General features: G+C 46.8%; 1 protein-coding gene across 1 annotated transcript; it reads right to left on the reverse strand.

Moving 5' to 3' along the window:
- Positions 1-7,011: 7,011 nt before the first annotated feature.
- On the reverse strand, positions 7,012-24,694 carry LOC311118799 (GMP synthase [glutamine-hydrolyzing]). Its single transcript, XM_084193580.1, has 16 exons — positions 24,493-24,694; positions 22,652-22,827; positions 21,156-21,270; positions 20,820-20,917; positions 16,112-16,215; positions 15,688-15,881; positions 15,245-15,410; positions 14,822-14,973; positions 14,340-14,513; positions 13,563-13,668; positions 13,321-13,436; positions 12,663-12,788; positions 10,628-10,743; positions 10,399-10,529; positions 9,225-9,397; positions 7,012-9,097 (listed from the first exon to the last, which is right to left on the reverse strand). Exons 1-16 carry the CDS (start codon positions 24,517-24,519, stop codon positions 8,996-8,998), a joined length of 2,076 nt encoding a protein of 691 aa, XP_084049706.1. The 5' UTR covers positions 24,520-24,694; the 3' UTR covers positions 7,012-8,995.
- Positions 24,695-26,674: the final 1,980 nt, after the last annotated feature.

Here is a 26,674-nt window from a genome sequence, read left to right on the forward strand (position 1 = left end):
CGTGACCCTGGACAACACCCTGTCGTTCTCCGCTAACATCAAGGCGGTGACCCGATCCTGCAGGTTCATGCTCTACAACATTCGGAGAGTACGACCCTGCCTTACACAGGAAGCGGCACAGGTCCTAATCCAGGCACTTGTCATCTCCCGTCTGGATTACTGCAACTCGCTGTTGGCTGGGCTCCCTGCCTGTGCCATTAAACCCCTACAACTCATCCAGAATGCCGCAGCCCGTCTGGTGTTCAACCTTCCCAAGTTCTCTCACGTCACCCCCCTCCTCCGCACACTCCACTGTATTCCAGTTGAAGCTCGCATCCGTTACAAGACCATGGTGCTTGCCTATGGAGCAGTGAGGGGAACGGCACCTCCGTACCTTCAGGCTCTGATCAGTCCCTACACCCAAACGAGGGCATTGTGTTCATCCACCTCTGGCCTGCTGGCTCCCCTTCCTCTGCGGAAGCATAGTTCCCGCTCAGCCCAGTCAAAACTGTTCGCTGCTCTGGCACCCCAATGGTGGAACAAGCTCCCTCACGACGCCAGGACAGCGGAGTCACTCACCACCTCTTTAAGGAACACCTGGGATAGGATAAAGTAATCCTTCTACCCCCCCCCCCCCACAAAAAAATAATAATAATAATAATAATTGTAAAGTGGTTATCCCACTGGCTATAGGGTGAATGCACCCATTTGTAAGTCGCTCTGGATAAGAGCGTCTGCTAAATGACGTAAATGTGCCCTTGAGCAAGGCACTTAACCCTAATTGCTCCTGTAAGTCGCTCTGGATAAGAGCGTCTGCTAAATGACTAAAATGTAAATGTAAAATGAGTCAGACAGGGAGGGAGACAGACACAGACAGACAGGGAGGGATGGAGGGAGAGAGTCAGACGGGGGGGAGGGAGACAGTCAGACAGGGAGGGAGGGAGACAGACAGGGAGAGAGGGAGACAGACAGACAGACAGACTGGGAGGGAGGGAGGGTGGGAGGGAGGGAGTCAGGGAGGGAGACAGTCAGTTAGGGAGGGAGGGAGGGAGGGAGGCATTCAGGGAGGGAGGGATACAGGGAGACAAGGAGGGAGACAGACATACAGGGAGGGAGACAGTCAGGGAGGGAGGAAGCCAGTCAGGGAGGAGGGGGAGGGAGTCAGACAGAGAGGGAGGGAGGGAGGGAGGGAGACAGTCAGACGGAGGGAGGGAGGGAGCCAGTCAGACAGAGAGGGAGGGAGAGAGACAGTCAGAGAGAGGTGGAGGGAGACAGTCAGACAGAGAGGGAGGGAGACAGTCAGACAGAGGGAGGGAGGGAGACAGTCAGACAGAGAGGGAGGGAGGGAGACAGTCAGACAGAGGGAGGGAGGGAGCCAGTCAGACAGAGGGAGGGAGGGAGCCAGTCAGACAGAGGGAGGGAGGGAGACAGTCAGACAGAGAGGGAGGGAGACAGACAGAGAGGGAGGGAGACAGTCAGACAGAGAGGGAGGGAGGGAGTCAGTCAGACAGAGGGAGACAGTCAGACAGAGAGGGAGGGAGGGAGACAGTCAGACAGAGAGGGAGGGAGGGAGTCAGTCAGACAGAGGGAGACAGTCAGACAGAGAGGGGGGAGGGAGATAGGCAGGGAGTGAGGGAAGGAGACAGTCAGACGGGGAGGGAGGGAGGGAGGGAGGGAGGGAGACAGACAGGGAGGGAGGGAGGGAGATAGTCAGGGAGGGAGGGAGACAGGGAAACATTTCAGAAATGTAGATTTTTGGGTGTAGTTATCCTTTAATTCAAGTGCAGTGTACACTTAGCAAGAAACTGTTCTTTAGAGGTGGGGGGTTCTGCACACGTGATGGTAGAGTTTGCTAAACAAATACCCACTGGATTTATGCATATACAGTGGGGGAAAAAAGTCTTTAGTCAGCCACCAATTGTGCAAGTTCTCCCACTTAAAAAGATGAGAGAGGCCTGTAATTTTCATCATAGGTACACGTCAACTATGACAGACAAAATGAGAAAAGAAAATCACATTGTAGGATTTTTAATGAATTTATTTGCAAATTATGATGGAAAATAAGTATTTGGTCAATAACAAAAGTTTCTCAATACTTTGTTATATACCCTTTGTTGGCAATGACACAGGTCAAACGTTTTCTGTAAGTCTTCACAAGGTTTTCACACACTGTTGCTGGTATTTTGGCCCATTCCTCCATGCAGATCTCCTCTAGAGCAGTGATGTTTTGGGGCTGTCGCTGGGCAACACAGACTTTCAACTCCCTCCAAAGATTTTCTATGGGGTTGAGATCTGGAGACTGGCTAGGCCACTCCAGGACCTTGAAATGCTTCTTACGAAGCCACTCCTTCGTTGCCCGGGCGGTGTGTTTGGGATCATTGTCATGCTGAAAGACCCAGCCACGTTTCATCTTCAATGCCCTTGCTGATGGAAGGAGGTTTTCACTCAAAATCTCACGATACATGGCCCCATTCATTCTTTCCTTTACACGGATCAGTTGTCCTGGTCCCTTTGCAGAAAAACAGCCCCAAAGCATGATGTTTCCACCCCCATGCTTCACAGTAGGTATGGTGTTCTTTGGATGCAACTCAGCATTCTTTGTCCTCCAAACACGACGAGTTGAGTTTTGACCAAAAAGTTCTATTTTGGTTTCATCTGACCATATGACATTCTCCCAATCCTCTTCTGGATCATCAAAATGCACTCTAGCAAACTTCAGACGGGCCTGGACATGTACTGGCTTAAGCAGGGGGACACGTCTGGCACTGCAGGATTTGAGTCCCTGGCGGCGTAGTGTGTTACTGATGGTAGGCTTTGTTACTTTGGTCCCAGCTCTCTGCAGGTCATTCACTAGGTCCCCCCGTGTGGTTCTGGGATTTTTGCTCAACGTTCTTGTGATCATTTTGACCCCACGGGGTGAGATCTTGCGTGGAGCCCCAGATCGAGGGAGATTATCAGTGGTCTTGTATGTCTTCCATTTCCTAATAATTGCTCCCACAGTTGATTTCTTCAAACCAAGCTGCTTACCTATTGCAGATTCAGTCTTCCCAGCCTGGTGCAGGTCTACAATTTTGTTTCTGGTGTCCTTTGACAGCTCTTTGGTCTTGGCCATAGTGGAGTTTGGAGTGTGACTGTTTGAGGTTGTGGACAGGTGTCTTTTATACTGATCACAAGTTCAAACAGGTGCCATTAATACAGGTAACGAGTGGAGGACAGAGGAGCCTCTTAAAGAAGAAGTTACAGGTCTGCGAGAGCCAGAAATCTTGCTTGTTTGTAGGTGACCAAATACTTAATTTCCACCATAATTTGCAAATAAATTCATTAAAAATCCTACAATGTGATTTTCTGGAGAAAAAAAATCTGTCTGTCATAGTTGATGTGTACCTATGATGAAAATTACAGGCCTCTCTCATCTTTTTAAGTGGGAGAACTTGCACAATTGGTGGCTGACTAAATACTTTTTTTCCCCACTGTAAATGTCATATTTGCTCAAATTTATAAAAACCTGTTTTTGCTTTGTCATTATGGGGTCTTGTGTGTAGATTGAGGTAAAACAAAAATATTTAATCCATTTTAAAATAAGACTAATGTTATTTTTTTTGTGGAAAAAGTCAAGTGGTCTGAATACTTTCCGAATGCACTGTACGTATAGTAAATTACATGTGAATGTTGGTCTATATTCATGTTAACAAACATAAAAGTGCCACAGGCTCCGATTTAATTGGCTGTAGCATGTGGCAACTTGCAGAGATGATGCGGATGAGCGCTCACCAGACATTGGCCTTAATGCTCAATAATAACCTGGGATGCTGTATCGTTTATTTCCGAAGCGTCCTCTGGGTCTCTCGCTGTTGTGAGTCTGAGCTTGTCGACACTTGTCCTTCAGTCATCCGGGAGAGAGGAAAGGAACACCTGAACCCCTGCCGTGGAGACACCCATGGGATAGGATCGCTGGCGGTGCTCGGTTTGCACAAACAGGGGGCTTCTCGAGTTGACACTTAACTACTGAAAGTTATTTAACCCAAATATACAATTTATTGTAATGAAACGCACACCATTACAATACATATTTCATGAAGTAGGCTGACATAAGCAGGGCATGTTTTTCTGTCCTGAAAATGTATCTTCATCTCCTGGAGGCCTCTCTGTAAGTCTAGACTATCATATCTACTTCCCTAACCTCCTCGTGAGTAGGCTACAAGGACGAGCAGGGGTGTGTGTATATATGGATGCAAAGGGAAACCAGGCTTCCCCTAAAAAAATGACCAAGAACATTTTTTAAACATAAAATAAATGTTTCTTTCATCTCTCAGTTTCATAATTTCCCTTCAATTCGCAAGAGGCTGAATGTATCTCACAGCAGAAAGCATCTGAGCGAAAGAAACAGCGCCCCTCTGTCTCTCTACGTGTAGGCCATCTATCTGATGATGTCTGGTCCGAACGAGTATGGCATTGTTGCCGCCCGTAGCATTGAAGGCAAGGGAAGCCAGCGAGCATTTGGCCTCCCTTGACAAAGAAAAAAGTACAAAAAAAATGAGCTCACTCAGTTTAGCTCAATGCTGGTTGACACAACTGTGAATGGTCCTGGCGCACCAAAAAAAAGTGTGAAGGGAAGCCAGCTTGGATTTGGCATCACTCTTATCAAATCCCATTGAGAGCATACATCATTGACAGAAAAACTTGAATTGTTGCATCTCATTGTGTTGTCCTCCAGTGGCTGGCTAGCCAGCCAGCTAGCTAAAATTGGCCCTTTCCTAAATTAGCCATGGATGGAGATAGGGATTTGGACTTGTGGTTTTACTTAATTCTCCGTACTGGCCAATGATTATAACGACTATTCTGATCCAACAATTAATTCATACCTTGTTGTGCCCCTGGCCTGAGAGGATGAAAGTTCAATATGTAGCTAGATGTAGAAGGCTAATGTTAACTAGCTAACATTGCCCATGAATGGAAGTTATGCTAGTGAGCAAGCATTGTAGCCAGGTAGCCTAGGATAACAAAAAATAAAAGTGTGTACTATATTACAGAGTGATAGACCATTTCGTCAACATGAAAGAGAGGAGGATGGCATTGGCGTTTCTCTACAAGTAGGGTGAGTCAACATGTTTTTCTACTTGCACGAACGCACACACAAATCAGAACCATGGACAGCCACATCATATTTAGCTTACGTTGATTGGACTAAATTAGTTTTTGTTATCTTTTAGTTGTCGCTGTTTTAGACTAAGCAGAGGTGATTTCATGATGTTGAAATGTTGAATTTGAAATGGTGCTGGAATAGTGGAGGCAGCACCTGTTTTCTTTGCGACTTGCGGTAACTCTCTGTGGTTCTAAATCAATAGTTGTTTATTGGTCCGAAAATGTCGAAAACATGAACTTGCTTGACCATGCTGTAGGTCATGTAACTGTCTGTTACTGTACATGCAATAGGCTTTGTGGACTTCACTGGTCAAAGGTTGCTCTCCGGTTTTGTGATAAAACAAAGGTGTGGTTGAATTTATTCTGCCACTGTGTCTTCTTATTGTCTCGGGCCTTTAGGCCTATTTATTATTGTGGCAAGGCATACGAACTAACAGGTTATAGAGTAAACAATGCAATTATCACAACACATAGGTTTGTCACTGGCTTCCCCAGTGATTTTACCCATGCACCACTACTGGTGATGATGTTCGATGCGAGACATCAAACCCAATAAGAGGTGCGCGTTCCAGGGGATATGGTATTCTGCTACAGCAGAATTTTAAAAAAGTATTGCGAAATACAAACATTAAAAACATCTGTTGGTTGTGAAAATGCACTATATACACACACACACACAACAGTATGTGGACACCCCTTCAAATTAGAGGATTTGGCTATTTCAGCCACACCCGTTGCTGACAGGTATAAAATCTAGCACACCGCCATGCAATCTCCATAGACAAACATTGGCAGTAGAATGGCCTTACTGAAGAGCTCAGTGACTCAACGTGGCACCTTTCCAACAAGTCAGTTCCTCATATTTCTGCCCTGCTAGAGCTGCCCCGGTCAACTGTAAGTGCTGTTATTGTGATGTGGAAACCGCTAGGAGTTACAAATGGCTCAGCTGCGAAGTGGTAGGCCACACAAGCTCACAGAACGGGACCGCCGAGTGCTGAAGCGTGTAGCATGTAAACATAGTCTGTCCTCGGTTGTAACACTCACTACAGAGTTCCAAACTGCCTCTGGAAGCAACGTCAGCACAATAACTGTTAGTTGGGAGCTTCATGAAATGGGTTTCCATGGCCGAGCAGCCGCACACAAGCCTAAGATCAACATGTGCAATGCCAAGCGTCTGCTGGAGTGGTGTAAAGCTTGCCGCCATTGGACTCTGGAGCAGTGGAAACGCGTTCTCTGGAGTGATGAATCACGCTTCACCATCTGGTAGTCCGACGGACGGATCTGGGTTTGGCGGATGCCAGGAGAACGCTACCTGCCAGAATGCATAGTGCCAACTGTAAAGTTTGGTGGAGGAGGAATAATGGTCTGGGGCTGTTTTTCATGGTTCGGGCTAGGCCCCTTTGTTCCAGTGAAGGGAAATCTTAATGCTACAGCATACAATGACATTCTAGACGATTCTGTGCTTCCAACGTTGTGTCAACGGCTTGGGGAAGGCCCTTTCCTGTTTCAGCATGACAATGCCTCCGTGCACAAAGCGACTTGCATACACTAATGGTTTGTCGTGATCGGTGTGGAAGAACTTGACTGGCCTGCACAGAGCCCTGACCTCAACCCAATCGAACACCTTTGGAATGAATTGGAATGCTGACTGCGAGCCAGGCCTAATCGCCCAACATCAGTGACCGACCTCACTAATGCTCGTGGCTGAATGGAAGTAAGTCCCCGCAGCAATGATCCAACATCTAGTGTTATAGCAGCAAAGGGGGGGCCAACTCCATATTAATGCCAATGATTTTGGAATGAGATGTTCGACGAGCAGGTGTCCACATACGTTTGGTCATATAGTGTAAACATACACATTTTGATTAGTTGGTAAAGAGTTTGAGAAGATTCAATATGGACTTCTTTATTAAAGCTTGGTTTTTCATTATACAAATTTCATAGTTGAAACTGCATGCAGTGGCTTGGTTTGAGGCACGTTACTAAGGAAAAATGAGCATTGATCCATTTTAAACAAAACAAACAAAAAAATTATATCAAACACAGAATTGCATAAATTAATATTATTTCAATATTGCAGTAAAATCCAACTACAAAATTAAACTTCCATTAATTTTAAGCTGTTTTTGTTTTTCCAAGTAGACATATGTATTATAAAATACACAAGTAAAAGGCAACACAAAGGGAGAGACATTAAGAACAAGTTGCAATTAAGACAGTTAAGGAACAGATTCATTTTGCATTGGGGTATTTTGACCGTCGTAACTAAATAATATTGAAGGTGAGGGGTACAAAGTCAAACACAGAGGCATGTAAATCAGTACTATCGCACAGTAAAACATGACCTACAGGCTGCACATGGGGCAGACAGGGGTCCTTAAAAAGACTTGCTTCAGGCCCAGTAAAACACAAGAGTCCTGTACTAACGGAGGACTCTCTCAGTAAATGAGTGTTGAAAACATTGAGCTGACAGCCAGGTCACTGAGAATGCCTACTCGGGAGTCCTCTAGTAGATTAAATGTTCCAAGATGGCCACTGCCAGTCTTCAATTTGACCCTATAAAAAAAAAGGAGGGATGCTTTCGTGATTGTGTTTTAAAAATCCATCAGCTGGGAGTACTATCCCTTCCCTACGCGTCAGGAAAGCACCAAGGCTTTACGTGCAGAAGTTGCTCCTACACCACTGTAGGAGGTGCCACGTGCCAGTATGGTGATGATGAAGATGACACCACTGTAGGAGGTGCCACGTGCCAGTATGGTGATGAAGATGACACCACTGTAGGAGGTGCCACGTGCCAGTATGGTGATGATGAAGATGACACCACTGTAGGAGGTGCCACGTGCCAGTATGGTGATGATGAAGATGACGTTCACACATCAATGGTTGTTTTGACTATTACTAACATCTTAATTAATTCTCAGTCCTCTTGTTTCTCTTAAAAAGCATATATTTGCAGCATGAAAAAAAATAACAGTCAGGTCAAATAAAGAAGGAGCAGAAATGTAAAGAAAAACAGGCACAGAAAAGGACACACCGTCATTTTGGGGGCTTCCCACAGTTACACATCTCTGAAAATAAACTAATATTTTCTGTTGACCGCTGTTGGTAGCTTAACATCACAATTTTTAATTAAAGTGGATCGTCAACAAGAGCCAAGAACCCAGATCAAATTTCACCACATCTTATCTACATTTGGCAAAACATTTAATGACGTTGGACAGGCAGCCCCTGTCTGTCTCTTTGCACAGTATACAGTTGGATCGGAAATGGATGAGTAAAAATAATCTTGGGACAAAAATAACCGTCGTAAGTGGAACAAAAAAAAAGCCAAAACGCGATGGATAACTTTAAGCCACTGGCTGCTGTGCATTCTCCTTTATGTCATACAAGTATGTTCTTTTGTTTTCTTCTGTTGTTGGTCTCACGCTGTCATCTGAGGCACGCCGTGTACACAATCCACTTCCTGAACTCTCGGACTCTTAACCCTTGATCTCAACTGGCCGTTTCCAAACAGGAAGCAGCACTTACACCAAAGACGGAAAAATAATGCATTGTCACGCATGAAGAAACTGATCCAAAATGAAGGTTGAATAGTCATATCGATAATAACTATAATACAAACACCCCTCCCAAAAATTGAGAGGGGGGGGGGGGGCAGAGTAGCGGCTTCAGGTGTGCGCTGGTCACAGTACTGCCTGCTTCCCATGGGAATGTTCTAGAGGGGGGTGATCGGAAAGGGGGGGTGAGATGGGGGGGGGGGGGGTTGCAGGCCAGTGGAGTGTGGAGGTGTTAGGAGAAGGAATGAAAGGAGGAGGAGAAGAGGAGGAAGAGAGGAGCTCACCACTCCTTCCTTCTCTCGCTCTCCCCACAAGCTCTACTCCCACTCTGTGGTGCCGGGAGGTTTGGAGGTCAGGTCAAACATCACCCTGGAGATGCCAGGGATCTTCTTGATCTCATTCACCATCTTCAGCACTACCTGAGGAGACGTGAGAGATGGAGAGAAAAAGTGAAAAGGGTTGGAAATCGTGATTTATACATCTATACTGGGTGCAATAAAACAACGTCTGTCTGACTAATCCCCATCTCATGGCTAGCGGTAGTACCTCTTCAGGGATGTGGTTTCCGGGCGTGGCAGGTATCCCGGTCATGAAGTCACTGGTGATAAAGGTTCTGACGACCACAGAGCGCCGGCAGGACGGCTGCCTCTGTGAGGAATCGCGGTCAAAGTGCAGAGGGGTCAGGATGACCGGCATCTGACTGATCTTACCAGAGTAACCTGGGAGAAAGAGGGTTACCACACCAGACAGGGTTAGCAATGAGCAGTTCATAAGGGAAGTGTGTTCTACCGGGCTGGGGGGGTTTGAAATAATTTCACTATTCGAATAGCATCATGATTTTTTTTTGACGGATACACATGTTTTTTTGTTAAACGTAATGTTTTAACCTGAGCACTGCTGCGTGAGGGAGAGAGGCTGGCATTCTATTGCTGCAGCTGCGGAGGTGGTGTGTGAGAGATTGGAGTGAGCAGACGGAGGGTGAGAGAGAGAGAGAGACGCCAACGCAGCACTAGCTAACTTGTAGCAGCCACAACCGTATTCATCATCCCATATAACAGTGCCTGTCTTGACTGGAGTAACCTAGAGAAGCTAGCTAGGGTAATTGAGGCTACATGCTGTGTTTTCTCCCCAACCCCATTAAGATAAAACAACAGCCTACCTGTTGGTTGCTCACTGTAGCCTTCTCCTTCCGCTAACTTTTAATTCCGTAATTTTATTCCATCTTGCATTGCATTAGTGAACTCTCACACCATTTGCTCCACATTGAGCCTCTTTGCTGCTTTGATTGGCCAACAAACAAGCTACCAGTCTTTTTATGGGGCGCACCGTGCACATCATAAAAACTTACCTTGAAGTGTGTTGTTTCAATACATTAATAATTTTAAATGTCATGGTATATCCTTGTATGTAACAAAGTCACATGGATATTTTAATTTAATTCAGAAAAAGCCTTTTCAGTGTTAAAATAGGCCTATAATTGTTCTCTCTCGCAAAAATGAATACTCTCACAAGTATTTGAATACTAACGTCCGTTTGGCTATTCTAATAAGCGTGCACCTCCCTAGAGTTCTATACATTGTAGTTCTATACTCTATTCCCCGCTCCACATCCCTAGAGTTCTATACATTGTAGTTCTATACATTGTAGTTCTATACTCTATTCCCCGCTCCACACTGAATCCAGCCATTCTGCTCCCCTCCTGAAGCAGGAAACCACTTACCAGACTCTCTGAGGATGGAGTGAGCCACGAAGTCTGCCTGTCTGAGTGTGCTGAGAACGCCTGTGGTAAGGAAGGTGGGGGTGATGTCTGTGGGAGGCTCCTTCACGTGGGACCCAAATACATACACAACTCTGGAGGGAGGCAGGAGAGAGCAAAGACACAGACAGTCCATATGGCATCCTGCTAGCAGTAAAGGTGTTACTTCATCTACTAACATGTACTGTGTTACCTGTTGATGGTGTGGCACATGCGAGGGATGAGTCTGGCCAGGAACATCAGTGATTCCCAGTGTGGAGCCTCTTTACTGGTGACCCCACACACATAACTATAGGACCGACAGTCACCCTACACAGACAGAGAACAGGTTAGGAGCCTCTTTACTGGTGACCCCACACACATAACTATAGGACCGACAGTCACCCTACACACACAGAGACAGAGAACAGGTTAGGAGCCTCTTTACTGGTGACCCCACACACATAACTATAGGACCGACAGTCACCCTACACACACAGAGACAGAACAGGTTAGGAGCCTCTTTACTGGTGACCCCACACTCATAGCTATAGGACCGACAGTCACCCTACACACACAGAGACAGAGAACAGGTTAGGAGCCTCTTTACTGGTGACCCCACACACATAGCTATAGGACCGACAGTCACCCTACACACACACAGAGAGAGAGAGAGAGAAAACACACGATAGAGCTTTGCCTAGGACCACTGTTGTATGCTATAGTCGTTCTCTCTTGACCAACACTTCATTATTGTGATGATTAGTCAATAAAAAGTGATCTATTGGGGTCCATCCTTCCCATTTAGACTTCATTAAGAGACTGGGGGATTTGAGGCCTTTCTGTTAGTCACTTCCCTCTACTCTCAGCCAAACTCCACAGAGAATAATAAGCCCCTCTGTTTATACCCTCCTGTGGCTCTCCTGCCCCCCTTAACACACACAGACACACATTTACTCTTTCTGGGGTAAATATATCCCTCTGTGGCTTTCAGCAGGAAGTGAGGAGGAGACACCCACCACTGAATGGGCGGAGCCAGCTGTGTCACCATCCCATTACCCAGGCACTTGTCAACAAACACACATTGTGTAGCCACAGCCTGGGGCTGAAGGAAATGAATGGATGGAGCAGTAAATCTCCAAATTACCCATTGACTAGTGAGAGCAGCCAAACAGACATTGCCCCTAACCACAGATCTAGGATCAGATTGCCCCTCCCCAATCCTAACTATTAGCAGGGTAGTGGGTTCGATCCCCGGGACCACCCATACGTAAAAAAATATATGCACGCATGACTGTAAGTCGCTTTGGACAAAAGCGTCTGCTAAATGGCATATTATTATTATTATTATTATAATAAACAAATATATCTGACCCAGTATCGGCGATTAGAGGAGAGTTCTACCTACTCAGCACTGGCTGTAGCAGTGCCATCCTGTTATAGTGAGAGGGTGAAGGAGTACCAGGGAGATGGCTGCCAGGTGAAGGAGTAACAGGGAGATGGCTGCCAGGTGAAGGAGTAACAGGGAGATGGCTGCCGGGTGAAGGAGTAACAGGGAGATGGCTGCCGGGTGAAGGAGTAACGGGGAGATGGCTACCGGGAGAAGGAGTAACGGGGAGATGGCTGCCGGGTGAGGGGGTAACGGGGAGATGGCTGCCGGGTGAAGGAGTAACGGGGAGATGGCTGCCGGGTGAGGGAGTAACGGGGAGATGGCTGCCGGGTGAGGGAGTAACGGGGAGATGGCTGCCGGGTGAAGGAGTAACGGGGAGATGGCTGCCGGGTGAGGGAGTAACAGGGAGATGGCTGCCGGGTGAAGGAGTAACGGGGAGATGGCTGCCGGGTGAAGGAGTAACGGGGAGGTGGCTGCCGGGTGAAGGAGTAACTGGGAGATGGCTGCCGGGTGAAGGAGTAACTGGGAGATGGCTGCCGGGTAAAGGAGTAACAGGGAGAGATACTGTACACTACACTACTGGCCTACACCAGAGAGGCAAACAGAGACCTGTTTTCACTTCGTCATTATGGGGTATTGTGTGTAGATTGCTGAGGATTTGTATTCATTTAATCCATTTTAGAATAAGGCTGTAATGTAACAAAATGTGGAAAAAGTCAAGGGGTCTGAATACTTTCCGAATGCACTGCATGTATATACAGATATATTTGTATTTATTATAGAAGTCAAAGGTCACATAGACAGAGACCAGCGTCGTGGCGAGCAGTGCTTAGTGTGAGTATCCTGTAAGAAGTGTTACCTGGACTCCAACAGTCTTGATTGGAAGCAGGAAGGCATTGAGTGAATGGAGACTGGTGATCTGCAGGAGTTTCTCCTCCTCCTCGTCTGATATACACGACTTCACTCTCTGCAGCAACGTGTGGGGCTGGAGGGACAGTAGGTTATGTTTATTATTATTATTATTAGCTAGTCAAATCAAATGTTATTTGCCACATGCGCCGAATACAACAGGTGTAGACCTTACAGTGAAATGCTTACTTACAAGCCCTTAACCAACAATGCAGTTTCAAGAAAAATTAAATGTTAAGTAAAAAATAAAAAATAATTAAAGAGCATCAGTAAAATAAAATAACAGTAGCGAGGCTATATACAGGGGGGGTACCGGTACAGAGTCAATGTGCCGTGGCACAGGTTAGTCCAGGCAATTGAGGTAATATGTACATGTGGGTAGAGTTAAAATGACCTCACTCTCTGCAGCAACGTGTGGGGCTGGAGGGACAGTAGGTTATGTTTATTATTAGCTAGTCTGACATAAAGAGTTAGTTATCAGCATGTTGGTGCATAATGTTGGTGCATTAAGAAGGAAAGTTGGGGTCAATTACATCAACAGTCCATTCTAGAGCTCTGTTATTAGCACTGTTTTCCCGTCATAGACTAGTGATGCTCTGCTCTCTGACCTTTTTGACCATGGCAGAGAAGTCTGTGATGATCTTGAGGATATTGTTGGTCTCAGCAAAGTCCTTACAGATGTAGGGCTCATCTGCACATATCACTCTGATGGCCAGGCCAGGCCCTACAGGAGAGGATGGGGTTAACATTACAGCCATACTGCAAAACATTCTGCTATTCTCCATGTTGGTTCCAAATGTTCCATGACTACATATAACATTCTATTGTGTGTGTACGGTGGGGTACTGACCAGGGAAAGGGTGTCGACAGACGATGTCCTCTGGCAGTCCCAGTTCTCTGCCAAGTGCCCGTACCTCATCCTTATGGAAGTCCTTCAGCGGCTCAATGACTTTTCCCTGGAGGGAGTGAGAGGAGACCGTTCAGACCAGAGGTGTGGACTCGAGTCACATGACTTGGACTTGTCTCAAGTCATGAAATTTGTGACTCTTGACTTGTTAGAAAATAAAATAATTACTAGCATAGGCCTACTCATCTTTTGGTATGTCAAAATTGCTAATGTACTTATGAAGCTTGCATTTTGAATTTGTTGTCTGCAAACGTGCAGGTGAATAAGGGAATCTGACAACATTACTGTCGATGTCCAATGTTTACTTTACCCTCTGCATTTCATACATGATACAGCTTGTGTCACACTCAATGCGGTCCCCACACACCCCACTTATAGTCCATTAGTTCCTGGTGGAACACCCACCCATCTATATTGTCAAGATTAATTATTACTTCATCAAAATGTGTTGTAGACTAAATAATGAAAAGGGCCGTCTGGTAGCCTCAATAAATAGACAAAGATTTGTAGTTAAACAAGTCATTGCCTGTATAGATTTTTTTTACTTGACTTGCTTTTAGTCTGCACGACTTGGACTTGACCCGCTCAACTTGGGACTCGACTTGAGACTTGCTTGTGACTGGAATAATAGTGACTTGGTCCCACCTCTGGCTCAGACAGCTCTGATACGCGCTTTCAAGGTTGTGTTTGAAGTTTGTCTCAGTGTGTTTGTGTGTGTACCTCGTCTCTGAGCTTGCGGATGAGCTCTGTGTCGTTGTGGTGTGTTTTGATGACCTCTGCCTTGCCGCTGGCGAGGTGAGAAGCACTCTCTATGAGGTCTGGCCTCAGGGTGCCCTGGGCTAGGAACACCTCCTCCGGCTTCAGGTTCATCTCCCCTATCACCTCATTGGCCACCTACAGACACCAATCACACACACAAGATGTTAATTCAATAGTCTTGATTTATCTATTTTTTTGAGAAGGACAGACAGAAAGAGACTCGCAGACAGACTCTCAGACAGACAACAGACTAAGATAAAGTTTAGGACAAGTCATGATTCCATGTGGAAGCTTTTCAAAAATAAACAGGTTCATGGGACCAGCGCCGTTGCTAACTAGCATAGCTGGTCCATTGTTGCAAAGAGTTATGGGATATTAGAAATATCTCGACTTAACCCTTGTCATCTTCAACTTAGACAACAGACAGGCAAGACAGACAGTACCTTGACGAAGGTGTCTCCGATAATCTTCCTCTTCTCCTCAGGGTTGGTGGTCATGTTGAGGGTCTTGCTGATGCGTTTCCGTGGCGTCCGGTCCTCGTCGGAGATGGGCAGGGTCGTCGTGCCATTATAGAAGGTGTGTGCTGCGTTCACCACTGGAGAGAGAGAGAGAGAAGTATAGTTCAGTCAGTGATAATGTTTTTATATACACATCCAGGCACATGTATGCTACATGAGTCCATTCTAGACAGGTGTAGGACACCAGCTTGGCCTGACCTCTCACCTTTTGAGGACTCTCACCTTTTGAGGATGACGCCCAGCTTGGCTTGACCTCTCACCTTTTGAGGTTGATGCCCAGCTTGGCCTCTCACCTTTTGAGGACTCTCACCTTTTGAGGATGACACCCAGCTTGGCTTGACCTCTCACCTTTGAGGTTGATGCCCAGTTTGGTGAGGGCCTCCTCAACGCTCTGGCTCTCTCTCTTCCTCATGAAGCCGTTGTCGATGTGCACCGCGATCACCTGCTCCTGGTTCAGAGCTTTGTTCAGCAGGGCCGTACACACCGTGGAGTCTACCCCGCCACTCAGCAGAACCTGGGGACAACATTGGACCAGACACGTCAAGCAACACAACGCCAGGACTAGAAAAACTCTCTCGCTCTCTCACACACACACTTACTTTCTGAGAGCAGAGGGAGTCGATCACATCGTTTCAGCAGAGAACACAGTTTAATTTCACTGTCTAATTGAGTGTTTAATAACTCAGATTGACTTACTACGCCCTCCCCCTCCCAGGGTCTCTATGTTCTATACTATGGGGCACATGCTGTACACCCACATACTGCATCTAACCATACTATAGATTCCTCACCAGAACTTTGGACTTGCCAACTTTCTCCTGAATCTCTGTGATACAGGACTGCTGGCGGTTCTGGACAGTGAAGTTGGAGGTGCAGCCGGCGATCTCAAACAGGAAGTTACGTAATATCTCTGTGCCCCGCTCTGTCAGGTCCACTTCCGGGTGAAACTGGGTCCCATACAGCTTCTTCTGCTCGTTGGCAATACCTGTCAGAGAACACCGGGGGGCAGTGGTGAGGTGTGGGTGGTCAAAGACAAGGGGAAAGAAGGGTTGGGGATGGAAGAAGGGCAGGGGATGGAAGAAGGGCATGGAGGGCCAATGGGCTTCATGATCATATTGTGGAATTGACTGAACGCAGGGAAGTATGGCGGTAGACTAAATGAGTCTCAAATATAAATTATCCTCCAGGCCCAGGATCCTTTCCCAGAATGCTTACCTGCAATGATGCTCCCTGACTGAGCCACCACCTTGAAGCCATCGGCCACCTTGTCCACACTGTCGCCATGAGTCAACAGCACCAGCTCCTCCTTCTTCAGGCCCCTGACAACATCAAGTCACACACAGGGTCAAAAGGTCAGACAGGAAGTAAAAGCATCAAAACAAACAAGCATCAAAAGAACAAAAGCATCTCCCACTCCAAACGAGGAGAAGCTCCCAGCACGAATCTGCTCCTGTGGAAACAAGATATCGGTCAAGGACACCGGCTCGGTGTGCATCGCTTGCCTTGGGCTGCAACATGCCAGGGAAGCATTAGTCTCCCCCAGCTCCTGTCCACACTGTGCCGAGTCTCCGTCGCAAGCAGGCACGCCAAGCTAGCCTGAGTCAACAGGACCCTAACATGGGGGATGGCGTCCCCAATGGCTCATCAGAGGCAATGGATATCCCCACGGGGAATCCTGGAGCGACCAGCTCGACGCCATTGACCCACTGCTGGAGGAATCCAGCAACGACCTCGCGGCATCCCTGCCAGGCTTCCTGACTGGAGACGGCAACAACACCATGGGGTTTTCCGACAGCCTCCTTTTGAAATCATCGGACGGAGACGAAGACTCCTTCATCCCCTCAGGCCAGGCCACCAAGCCTCCTGCCGGGGAATCTGAAACCGGAGACGCAGGCCATCCCCACCAGCTCTCGGTGTGGACCTGCAGTATGTGTGCAAACGCGCTGTAGATAAACTGGTGATTCCCTGGCCCAATGCAGTAACAGAGACCACCACGTCCCGCTGCGAAGGTAAGAGGCTACCCAAAGCCAAACGGGCGGCAAGGCAATTACTACCAGTCTTCCCAGAATGCCCGGAGGAGGTTACCAGTACCTGGAGTACACCTTTATCCTCCAAGAACCCTGTCCAAAGTGGGTTGGTGTTAGACTGTGTTGACATGGAAGGGATTGGGCTTGCCGACATGCCTACCATCGAACCCCTGGTGGCTTCCCATCTACACCCCAGCCAGAAGTCCTCCATGACCTCGACTGGCCCCACCTTACCAAGTACGAGCGCTTCCAGTCCTCCGCGACAGAGAAGGTCTACAGGTCGGCCGCCACAGCGGTGCCTCCATGCTCTCGGCATACCAAGCTGACCTACAGGAGGAGATAATGGTCACACTGGAGCCGGGGGTGTTGGACGAGATCTGCATTGCCACAGACCTCAACCTGCGTCTGCTTAAAGCCGCCGTCCAGGCATAAGGAAGAGCGATGACGGCTCAAGATATCTCAGGAGAGGGCGCGATGGATCAATCTATCCACAGTGTCTGACAGTGAGAAGCTGAAGATCCTGGATGATCTGGGAGATCCTAAAGGCCTTTTCCACCGTCGAGATGATGCAGAAACGGTGCGAGGAGAAGAAGAGGGAGTGTGAAGCCCTCCAGCTCTCACTGCCCAGGAAGACACAGCCCAGTGCCTCGCCGCAATTTCTCTCAGGCTGCAACAGGTCGACCCCTCAACATTTAAGATCCCCAGATGTCCAGCCCCCCAGGCTGCGAGCCCAGGGCAGCAGAGAACCTTGGACCCTAAAGGCCCCTGGTCTAAGAATCCCCCCCCCCCCACACGACACCAAGGAGCCAGCTGGCCCCTAACCCCACCCTGGGGGTAAAGAGGAAGAAGCGAATGGCCTAGCGGTGTCCCCATCGCCAAAGAGGCAAGAACGGCCTCCCCCAAGCACCGTTCTATTTCCTCCACCAATCCTGAGCCTGTTCCAGTGCGCAAGTTCCCAGGCACCTCAGTGTTCTTTCCGGCGTACCGGTCCCAAGTCAGTGGTCACAGAGTAAAGCCCAAAGAGCAAAATAGACAATGGTGAATGCCCCTACAAAACACTCCCCAATGTCAGTTCACATTAAAAATGTTACCACTAGCGCAACCAGGCTACAGGCCAAGGGCGCAGTCAGACGTTGTTTCTCACAAGATCAAAACAAACAGGGTGCCTCCCTATAACGCCATCAGAGGGAGCCACATAAGCACTTTCCCGGTACGGGCCAGCCGAGCATGTGCAGTGCGTTGCGGATTGTTGTACACCCTCTCCCCGACAGTGGGGTGAAGCCCCGGCAGCCCTCTCTCGGAGCGGAGAGAGAAAACTGCCGGGCATGCAAAGTGTCAAACTGGGTACAGGGCACGATAGACGGGATACAGACTACAATTCGCTGTCACCCTGCCTCGATCCAAAGGCTCAGGGGGAATCAGCGTGTGTCTTCCGGGAGGAAATAAGAATTGTTCCTCCTGAGCAAAGCCACTGCGGTTTTTACTGCGGTAATAGCCTGATCCTAGATCTATGTGCTTTGAACAGGCACATGAGAAAGAGTACACGTTCAGAATGTTGACGCACTGCTCTGCTATGTTCTGTGCGCCCAGGCGATTGGTTCGTATCCGTTGACCTGAAGGACGCTTACATTCACATCTCAATTTACCCTGCTCACAGGACATTTCTCAGATTCGCTTTTCAAGGCGTAATCAATGTATTTCTGGTCCTCCCTTTCGGCCTCTCACTGTCACCTCAGGTTTTTACAAAGTGTCCCGAGGCAGCCATAGCCCCACTTAGAGAGAGGGGCATTAGGCTGTTGACGTACATAGACGATTGGCTGCTATGCGCTTAATCGAGACAGGACGTCTTAGAACACAGTCAACTGCTTTTGGAACACCTGACATTTCTAGGTTTAAAAATAAACACAGTAAAGAGCGTTCTGATTCCCACGCAGACAATCTCTTTCCTAGGTCTAACCCTAGAATTGGTATCATTCAAAGCTCGCCTCACAGTGGAACGTAGAACATTCCAGAATTGCCTAGCACTGTTTTCGCAGAGGGAACCTGGTGTCTTTCAAAACGTGCCTAGACTGCTAGGTTTGATGGCATCGGCTTTAGTAGTCATCCCATTAGGACGCTTGAATGTGAGAGGGTGTCAACGCTGGGTCTCTTCTCTAGGTCTGAGCCCAATACGTCACAAACATCACTGTGTACAGATCTCCATCGATTGCACGGCAGCACTACACTCCTGGAGACACCCGACGTTTCGGTCACAGGTTCTCCAGATATGCATTGTTTTAGGCAGAAAAGTAGTCAGGACGGACACAACTCTTGTCAGGTTGGGGTGTGCGACCCACGAGGGCAGAACGGTGAACAGGGTGTGGGGACCCCATCTCCATTTTACTCACATAAACAGCCTGGAACTCCTTGCGGTGTCCCTAGCATTAAAAAGTAGTTCCTCCCATTTCTAGAGGGTCATCATATTCTAGTCAGAACTGTTGTGGCTTACATAAAACAGACAATTATATAGATAGGCACGCTTGATCTTGTCTGGTTTGGCATCCCAGATAAAGCTAAATATTTTCTTCTCCTATGATTTGATCAAATCAGGAGTAGGCAGCGCCATAAGTGAGTAAACTGAGATATGACTAAGGAGTTAATCAGTGCAATTTTTCCATAAATACAGGTATTTACCTCTCCATGGTTGCAGGATCTTGTCTATTTGTTACTAGTTTTCTATTGAAATTCATTGTGGAGAGCTCATTTATATATTTTGTGATATGAATACCAAGTATGTCTACTTCACCATCAGCCCATTTTATAGGTAAACTGCAGGGTAATGGAATATTGTCCACTTATCATAATTAGGTTTTAGTCCAGAGAGTCCAGAAAAGTTATCTAGATGTTCAATGAAACATTGCAGGGATCTAGCTTGCGGACATAATATAAAACTTGAGTCATCGGCATACATGGACACATTTGTTTTTAAGCCTTGGATTTCAGGCCCCGTGTAGCTCAGTTGGTAGAGCATGGCGTTTGCAACGCCAGGGTTGTGGGTTCGATTCCCACGGGGGGGGGGGGCCAGTATGAAAATGTATGCACTCACTAACTGTAAGTCGCTCTGGATAAGAGCGTCTGATAAATGACTAAAATGTTTTTTTAAATGTTATTTGATCTGATTTTAATAGCTAGCATTTCGATGGCCATAACGAATAGATATAGTGACAGCGGACACCCATATTTGATGTGTCTTCCCCTTGAGCTGGTAGCTTTTATCCCCCACTGTTTTCCTCTCCGGAACATCTGTGGTTGCATTCATTGTGCCCACTATGTGCTCTGCGCATTTACATGGACAGGATTAAGTGGTTTAGAAAATGTGATCAGGTTGTTCATTTCCTGGGCAAAACTTTACACGGGTAAAGCGCTCACTAAACACAACTCTCCCACTGGATAGTGGGGGCTACTGCTTTGCCCTACACAAGTATGGGTCTTCAGTCTCCTGCTGGCCTATGGCTCATTCCACTAGAGGAATGGCTATATCCTGGGCTTTATTTAAGGGCATATCTATCCAAGATATTTGCTCAGCCGAGAGTTGGGCTTCGCCTCATACATTTGTGAAGTTTTATAGGCTTGATGTCTCTGCACTGACCCTGGCGCATACTGTTTTACCTTTAGGCCCATTTGTGTGATATATCGCACAGGGCAGTCGGTCGTCAGGATAAGCTTGTCTGGCAATACGAGAGTCGGTATATCCCATAAGTGAAATACCGAAACTAACACTTGAAAGAAAACCGCAGTATGTGACTGTTGAAATTTTGATCCAGATACACTTGTTTTGGCTCTTCGATCCCATCACCTCTTCTCTCTGAGTGGTTATGGTGAAACTGTCTGAAGAATCATTAGTTCTTCCAACCCACCTGAAGAGAGAGCAGGTGTTGTCCAGTCCGATGTTGAACACGCCATCCTCCCTCACACTCTTCCTGTGTACTGTGCCTCCAAAAACTTTATTCATCATCTGTGGACAGGACAATTGATCATTAGCCTCGTAAATCTGCATTTTGTATCGATTGAAAGATCTCCTTTCATTTGTATGCGATGTGTACATAAAGTGATTATTAGTGGGTTGTATCCAATTGATCCGTCTAGACACACTGTTATTGAACTCTAGGTGGTGATGTCCTGAACCCTGAGTTTTATGCTAAGATCTTCTGGAGGAAGGTTTCATGTATGTGCATTTCTCAGGGCCCTCCTACCTGCATTCCATAGCAGATACCAAGGACAGGCTTTCCAATGGTGAATATGGCAGGGTCAAACCAAGGGGCATCCTCAGCATACACAGAGTTAGGACCACCAGAGATGATGATCGCTCTGGAGAGAGAATGGGGGATGAAAGTAAAAAAAGGGTTGAAGGAAGGAGGATAAATATTCAAAGAGACAAACAATCAACTTAACCTTACAACAGAGTAGTCATTCCAGACTAATAGCATACACATGAGCATACAGCTGTTTGAAAACCCTGCCTCTCTCTAGTGTGCTCACAGTGCAGACATTCTCTATTGGCTGTTCAAACTGAAGCATTCTTAAAAAGGTGTGCGTGTGCATCTATTCTGTAGGGGTGGAGTGATGATTTCGCAAGCTGTAATGGGAAAAACAATGTATCCTAAAAAGCCCCCCCTGCCCTCTCGCTCTATCCTCTCTGCAGAGAGATGGGGACCTCTCCTAAGCTGTAGAATTATGTGTGAACACACACTCCCTCCCTCCAAGGTCAGATAAGAGAAAATGTACAGTAATATTTCACATATTTACAAAAGACCTGCTTAGTCTAGCCACTGGTTTGTGTTCCTTTTGTATAGAACTCCAGGCTCTCTCCCAGGCTGTCCTGACAACGGTGTTCCTTTTGTATAGAACTCCAGGCTCTCTCCCAGGCTGTCCTGACAACGGTGTTCCTTTTGTATAGAACTCCAGGCTCTCTCCCAGGCTGTCCTGACAACGGTGTTCCTTTTGTATAGAACTCCAGGCTCTCTCTCAGGCTGTCCTGACAACGGTGTTCCTTTTGTATAGAACTCCAGGCTCTCTCCCAGGCTGTCCTGGCAACGGTGTTCCTTTTGTATAGAACTCCAGGCTCTCTCCCAGGCTGTCCTGGCAACGGTGTTCCTTTTGTATAGAACTCCAGGCTCTCTCTCAGGCTGTCCTGACAACGGTGTTCCTTTTGTATAGAACTCCAGGCTCTCTCCCAGGCTGTCCTGACAACGGTGTTCCTTTTGTATAGAACTCCAGGCTCTCTCCCAGGCTGTCCTGACAACGGTGTTCCTTTTGTATAGAACTACACTGCCCTACAAAGGCAAAACGCAGCAACTATGAATTTGATCAAACATCTTTGATCGGTTGTAATGGCCAGGTATATTATCTGATTAATGTGGTATTTAGTTCTCTGACACAAGAACAAGCCAGTTGATCAGAATATATCATGGAGTATAAGAAATTGCTGTGTCTAGACAGAAAATTACTTTGAAATCATATTTTGCAGTAAAACAGCTACAGCGTTTTGCCTTTGTAGGGCAGTACAGGCTCTCTCACAGGCTGTCCTGCCAACTGTGTTCCTCCACAGACGATGGACAGATAAAGTGGAGATCTTGGGAATAATCACAGTGTCATTGTTCTGACAGGTTCTCCCTCTCACACTATTTGGTCCAGATTCGGTGACTTGTAAACGCCACCCAGGTGCAAGTTTGACGTCAGTCAGTCTCACCTGAAGCCTTGTTCTCTGATGGCGAAGGCTGGCGTCTCTAGTGGGAGGATCTCTGAGCGGACAAACAGCTCTCTGACCCGCCTGTCAATCACCTTGCCGTACTGAGCCCCAGCATCCAGGATGACCACCGCCCCCTCACATGAACCATTCTGAGGCTCAACGCTGCTGATGTCCAGCTGGGGGAGGAGGAACACATATCCACACACACTGTCATGACCACGTACGTACACTCAATCAGGATAACAACATAGGCCTACGTGTGGAATAGCCTTCAACCATGTACACGCATCAAGCATAGCATGGGGTGTTTTGAATGAAGATACAATAGCCTATTTCCCAACACAGTGGTTGAACCAGCGGGTGTTCAAAAAGCGTTGCAAAATGTTTAAATTCAATCAACGACAGACAAACCATTTGCAACGGTGAATGACCGCCACTTTGCCAACCTCTAACCTCACCGGGAGGAACTGGGATTCATTAAGGCCAGAACACAACTTGAGACATGTGAGTCTCAGTACTGAGAAGAGGACATGCATGACAAGACGTTACACACTCATTCCCTCAACAGAATCAGGAGTCACACAGAAGCTAGGGGCCTGAGTAGGGACCAGCTAGAGGAAAAATCCAGCAGGGGATGCCAAACTTTTGGAGGCTTTAACCCGCCTTTTGAGGTTTCTATTGACCGGATAGATGCTTCGAGCCAGGAGGCACAAGCCAGTGGACCTTACTCTAGAATAGATATATCGAAACAAGTTTTTTTGCATTATTGATGTAGCCATTGATTAATTGATATGACCAGTCAACGGTGTTATCAAGGGAGATAGTGATTGCCTTAACAATCATTATGGTTACAAGATTCATATTCCTATCAAAACTGTAAATTTCTCGTTCAATACATTGGGGCATTAGATATGGGCAAAACATTCAATGTACCGCTCTTGTAGTAAATTGTGAAATTGAGTAGCGTGTCCCCACGTGGTTTCTGACACGCCGTACTTCCGTCAATGAAAAACAACAGGCATTCGCTCGTATCAAACACTGCAAGTTACACCATAAAAACTGCCAACAACACATTGCATATAAAACCGCGTCGATACTGGACGTGTTGTTGTTATACTGGGCCTGCTTTCCTGGGGAAAGTAAAATTGAGTACTTATGGATATAAAAAAATAAGACCATGGTTGGCCTATGCTGCAGCTGGCACAACTGTGTGGTGGGTGGACAGACTGGAGACCGGGCGCTAGCTGGCAAGTCATAGTTAGCCATCAACCCGATGTATGTTTCTGTTAGTTAAATCACCAAAAAAACATGCATGTTCGTAACACGAAATCTCGTACTATTGCTACAAAGTTTAAATATTATATAAAGTCCACGACAATCTGTAGCTACACTGCTAGCTATTATGCTAGTGAGCTAACTATATATCGGGCTATTGCTAACGTTAGCTAGCTAACTACTGTAGTCGATATTCAGCTGTGCGGCTACGGTGTGGCTGCAGCTAGCTAGGCTAAATTACACGCGGCTTCAATTAGCAATGTCTACACCATGAAAAATACAACAGTGGCATAAAGGTTACATTCACTATCTGCTGGATGTTTATGAAACCCTCCAAAACATACATTTAAAAGACGAGGCAACAGGCATGAAGACATTCATCCCCGGCGGGGGAGCACGCACCGCCGCAAGTTTGCTGGAAACACGACATAGGCCGTAACTAACCGGGGACTCTCCCGGCGCCCATGTCACGCAGCCGACAACCACCGACAGACAGCCGATATACACTGAACGAGAAACGGGATATGTTGCTTCCTTGGCGGAACATAGGCCGTTGTTTGACTGACCTTGGTATCTCCGTTGCACAGAGCCATTGATGACTGTAGCGGAATGAACTCTCGTCCTCGGTCTTCCAGATATTGTACGCAACAGAGAGAGACTAGTGGTTGCTCGCTGAGTTGGTGCGCCGACCGCTGACGAAAATGTGTGCTAACTAGCGCTTCCGTAGCTACAGTACCCGCTAGCTGGATGGCTTTCTATGACCGTGCACTGTCCGACCACTTCACTCAATGCCTGTCTCTGTCCCCTCCCCTCTTGGAGAGTACTAGTGACTGCCTGCGTGGGAATTTGGCCTTCTAGGGAGGAGTTAGTCCTGGAGAATTCAGTGGAAAAGTTTATTATGGAAAAGCTGCTGCAGTTTACAAGCTGAATAATTTGCCCTATATGTCTATATCACGTGAATAATTTAAATAGTATATGTAATTGCTAGCGGACTAACGCCACTCCATGGAGAAAGACGTTTCTGGTGGACTCCATCACCGTGGAGTTTAGTCCGCTAGTTATGTAATTGCTAGATGTATGTTATCCTAGGGTACATAGGCCTAAATCAACTCAGCACCTTCAAACCAGAACATCCAATGTGCAGGTGCACCGGCCAATCACTTTAATAATTCTACCTACATGTACAGTTGAAGTTGGAAGTTTACATACACCTTAGCCAAATACATTTAAACTGGTGGTCCTCTGTAGCTCAGCTGGTAGAGCACGGCGCTTGTTATGCCAAGGTAGTGGGTTCGATCCCCGGGACCACCCATACACAAAAAAAATGTATGCACGCATGACTGTAAGTCGCTTTGGATAAAAGCGTCTGCTAAATGGCATATTATTATTATTTATTATTATTAACTCAGTTTTTCACAATTCCTGACATTTAATCCTAGTAAAAATGCCCTGTGTTAGGTCAGTTAGGATCACCACTTTATTTTAAGAATGTGAAATGTCAGAATAATAGTAGAGTGATTTATTTCAGCTTTTATTTCTTTCATCACATTCCCAGTGGGTCAGAAGTTTACATACACTCTAGTATTTGGTAGCATTGCCTTTAAATTGTTTAACTTGGGTCAAACGTTTCAGGTAGCCTTCCACAAGCTTCCCACAATAAGTTGGGTGAATTTTGGCCAATTCCTCCTGACAGAGCTGGTGTAACTGAGTCAGTTTTGTAGGCCTCCATGCTCGCACACGCTTTTTCAGTTCTGCCCACAAATGTTCTATAGGATTGAGGTCAGGGCTTTGTGATGGCCACTCCAATACCTTGACTTTGTTGTCCTTAAGCCATTTTGCCACAACTTTGGAAGTATGCTTGGGGTCATTGTCCATTTGGAAGACCCATTTGCGACCAAGCTTTAATTTCCGGACTGATGTCTTGAGATGTTGCTTCAATATATCCACATAATTTTCCTTCCTCATGATGCCATCTATTTTGTGAAGTGCACCAGTCCCTCCTGCAGCAAAGCACCCCCCACAGCATGATGCTGCCACCCCCGTGCTTCACGGTTGGGATGGTGTTCTTCGGCTTGCAAGCCAACCCCCTTTTTCCTCCAAACATAACGATGGTCATTACGGCCAAACAGTTCTATTTTTGTTTCATCAGACCGGAGGACATTTCTCCAAAAAGTACGATCTTTGTCCCCATGTGCAGTTGCAAACCGTAGTCTGGCTTTTTTATGGCGGCTTTGGAGCAGTGCCGTCTTCCTTGCTAAGCAGCCTTTCAGGTTATGTCGATATAGGTCTCGTTTTACTGTGGATATAGATACTTTTGTACCTGTTTCCTCCAGCATCTTCACAAGGTCCTTTGCTGTTGTTCTGGTATTGATTTGCACTTTTCGCACCAAAGTACGTTCATCTCTAGGCGGTATGACGGCTGCGTGGTCCCATGGTGTTTATACTTGCATACTATTGTTTGTACAGATGAACGTGGTACCTTCAGGCGTTTGGAAATTGCTCCCAAGGATGAACCAGACTTGTGGAGGTCTACACTTTTTTTTCTGAGGTCTTTGCTGATTTCTTTTGATTTTCCCATGATGTCAAGCAAAGAGGCACTGAGTTTGAAGGTAGGCCTTGAAATACATCCACAGGTACACCTCCAATTGACTCAAATGATGTCAATTAGCCTATCAGAAGCTTCTAAAGCCATTACATCATTTTATGGAATTTTCCAAGCTGTTTAAAGGCACAGTCAACTTAGTGTAT

Source organism: Coregonus lavaretus, assembly GCF_964263955.1.
Source record: "Coregonus lavaretus genome assembly, contig: HAP1_SCAFFOLD_1206, whole genome shotgun sequence".
NCBI classification, from domain to species: domain Eukaryota; kingdom Metazoa; phylum Chordata; class Actinopteri; order Salmoniformes; family Salmonidae; genus Coregonus; species Coregonus lavaretus.

Excerpts from the sequence above, each read along its gene's own strand:
- LOC311118799 (XM_084193580.1), bottom strand. The coding sequence starts at position 24,519 with ATGGCTCTGTGCAACGGAGATACCAAG. Across the intron at positions 20,918-21,155 it reads GTATCTGCTATGGAATGCAG|ATGATGAATAAAGTTTTTGG; the intron begins GTAGGAGGGCCC and ends TCCTGTCCACAG. Across the intron at positions 9,098-9,224 it reads GAAACCACATCCCTGAAGAG|GTAGTGCTGAAGATGGTGAA; the intron begins GTACTACCGCTA and ends ACGTCTCCTCAG.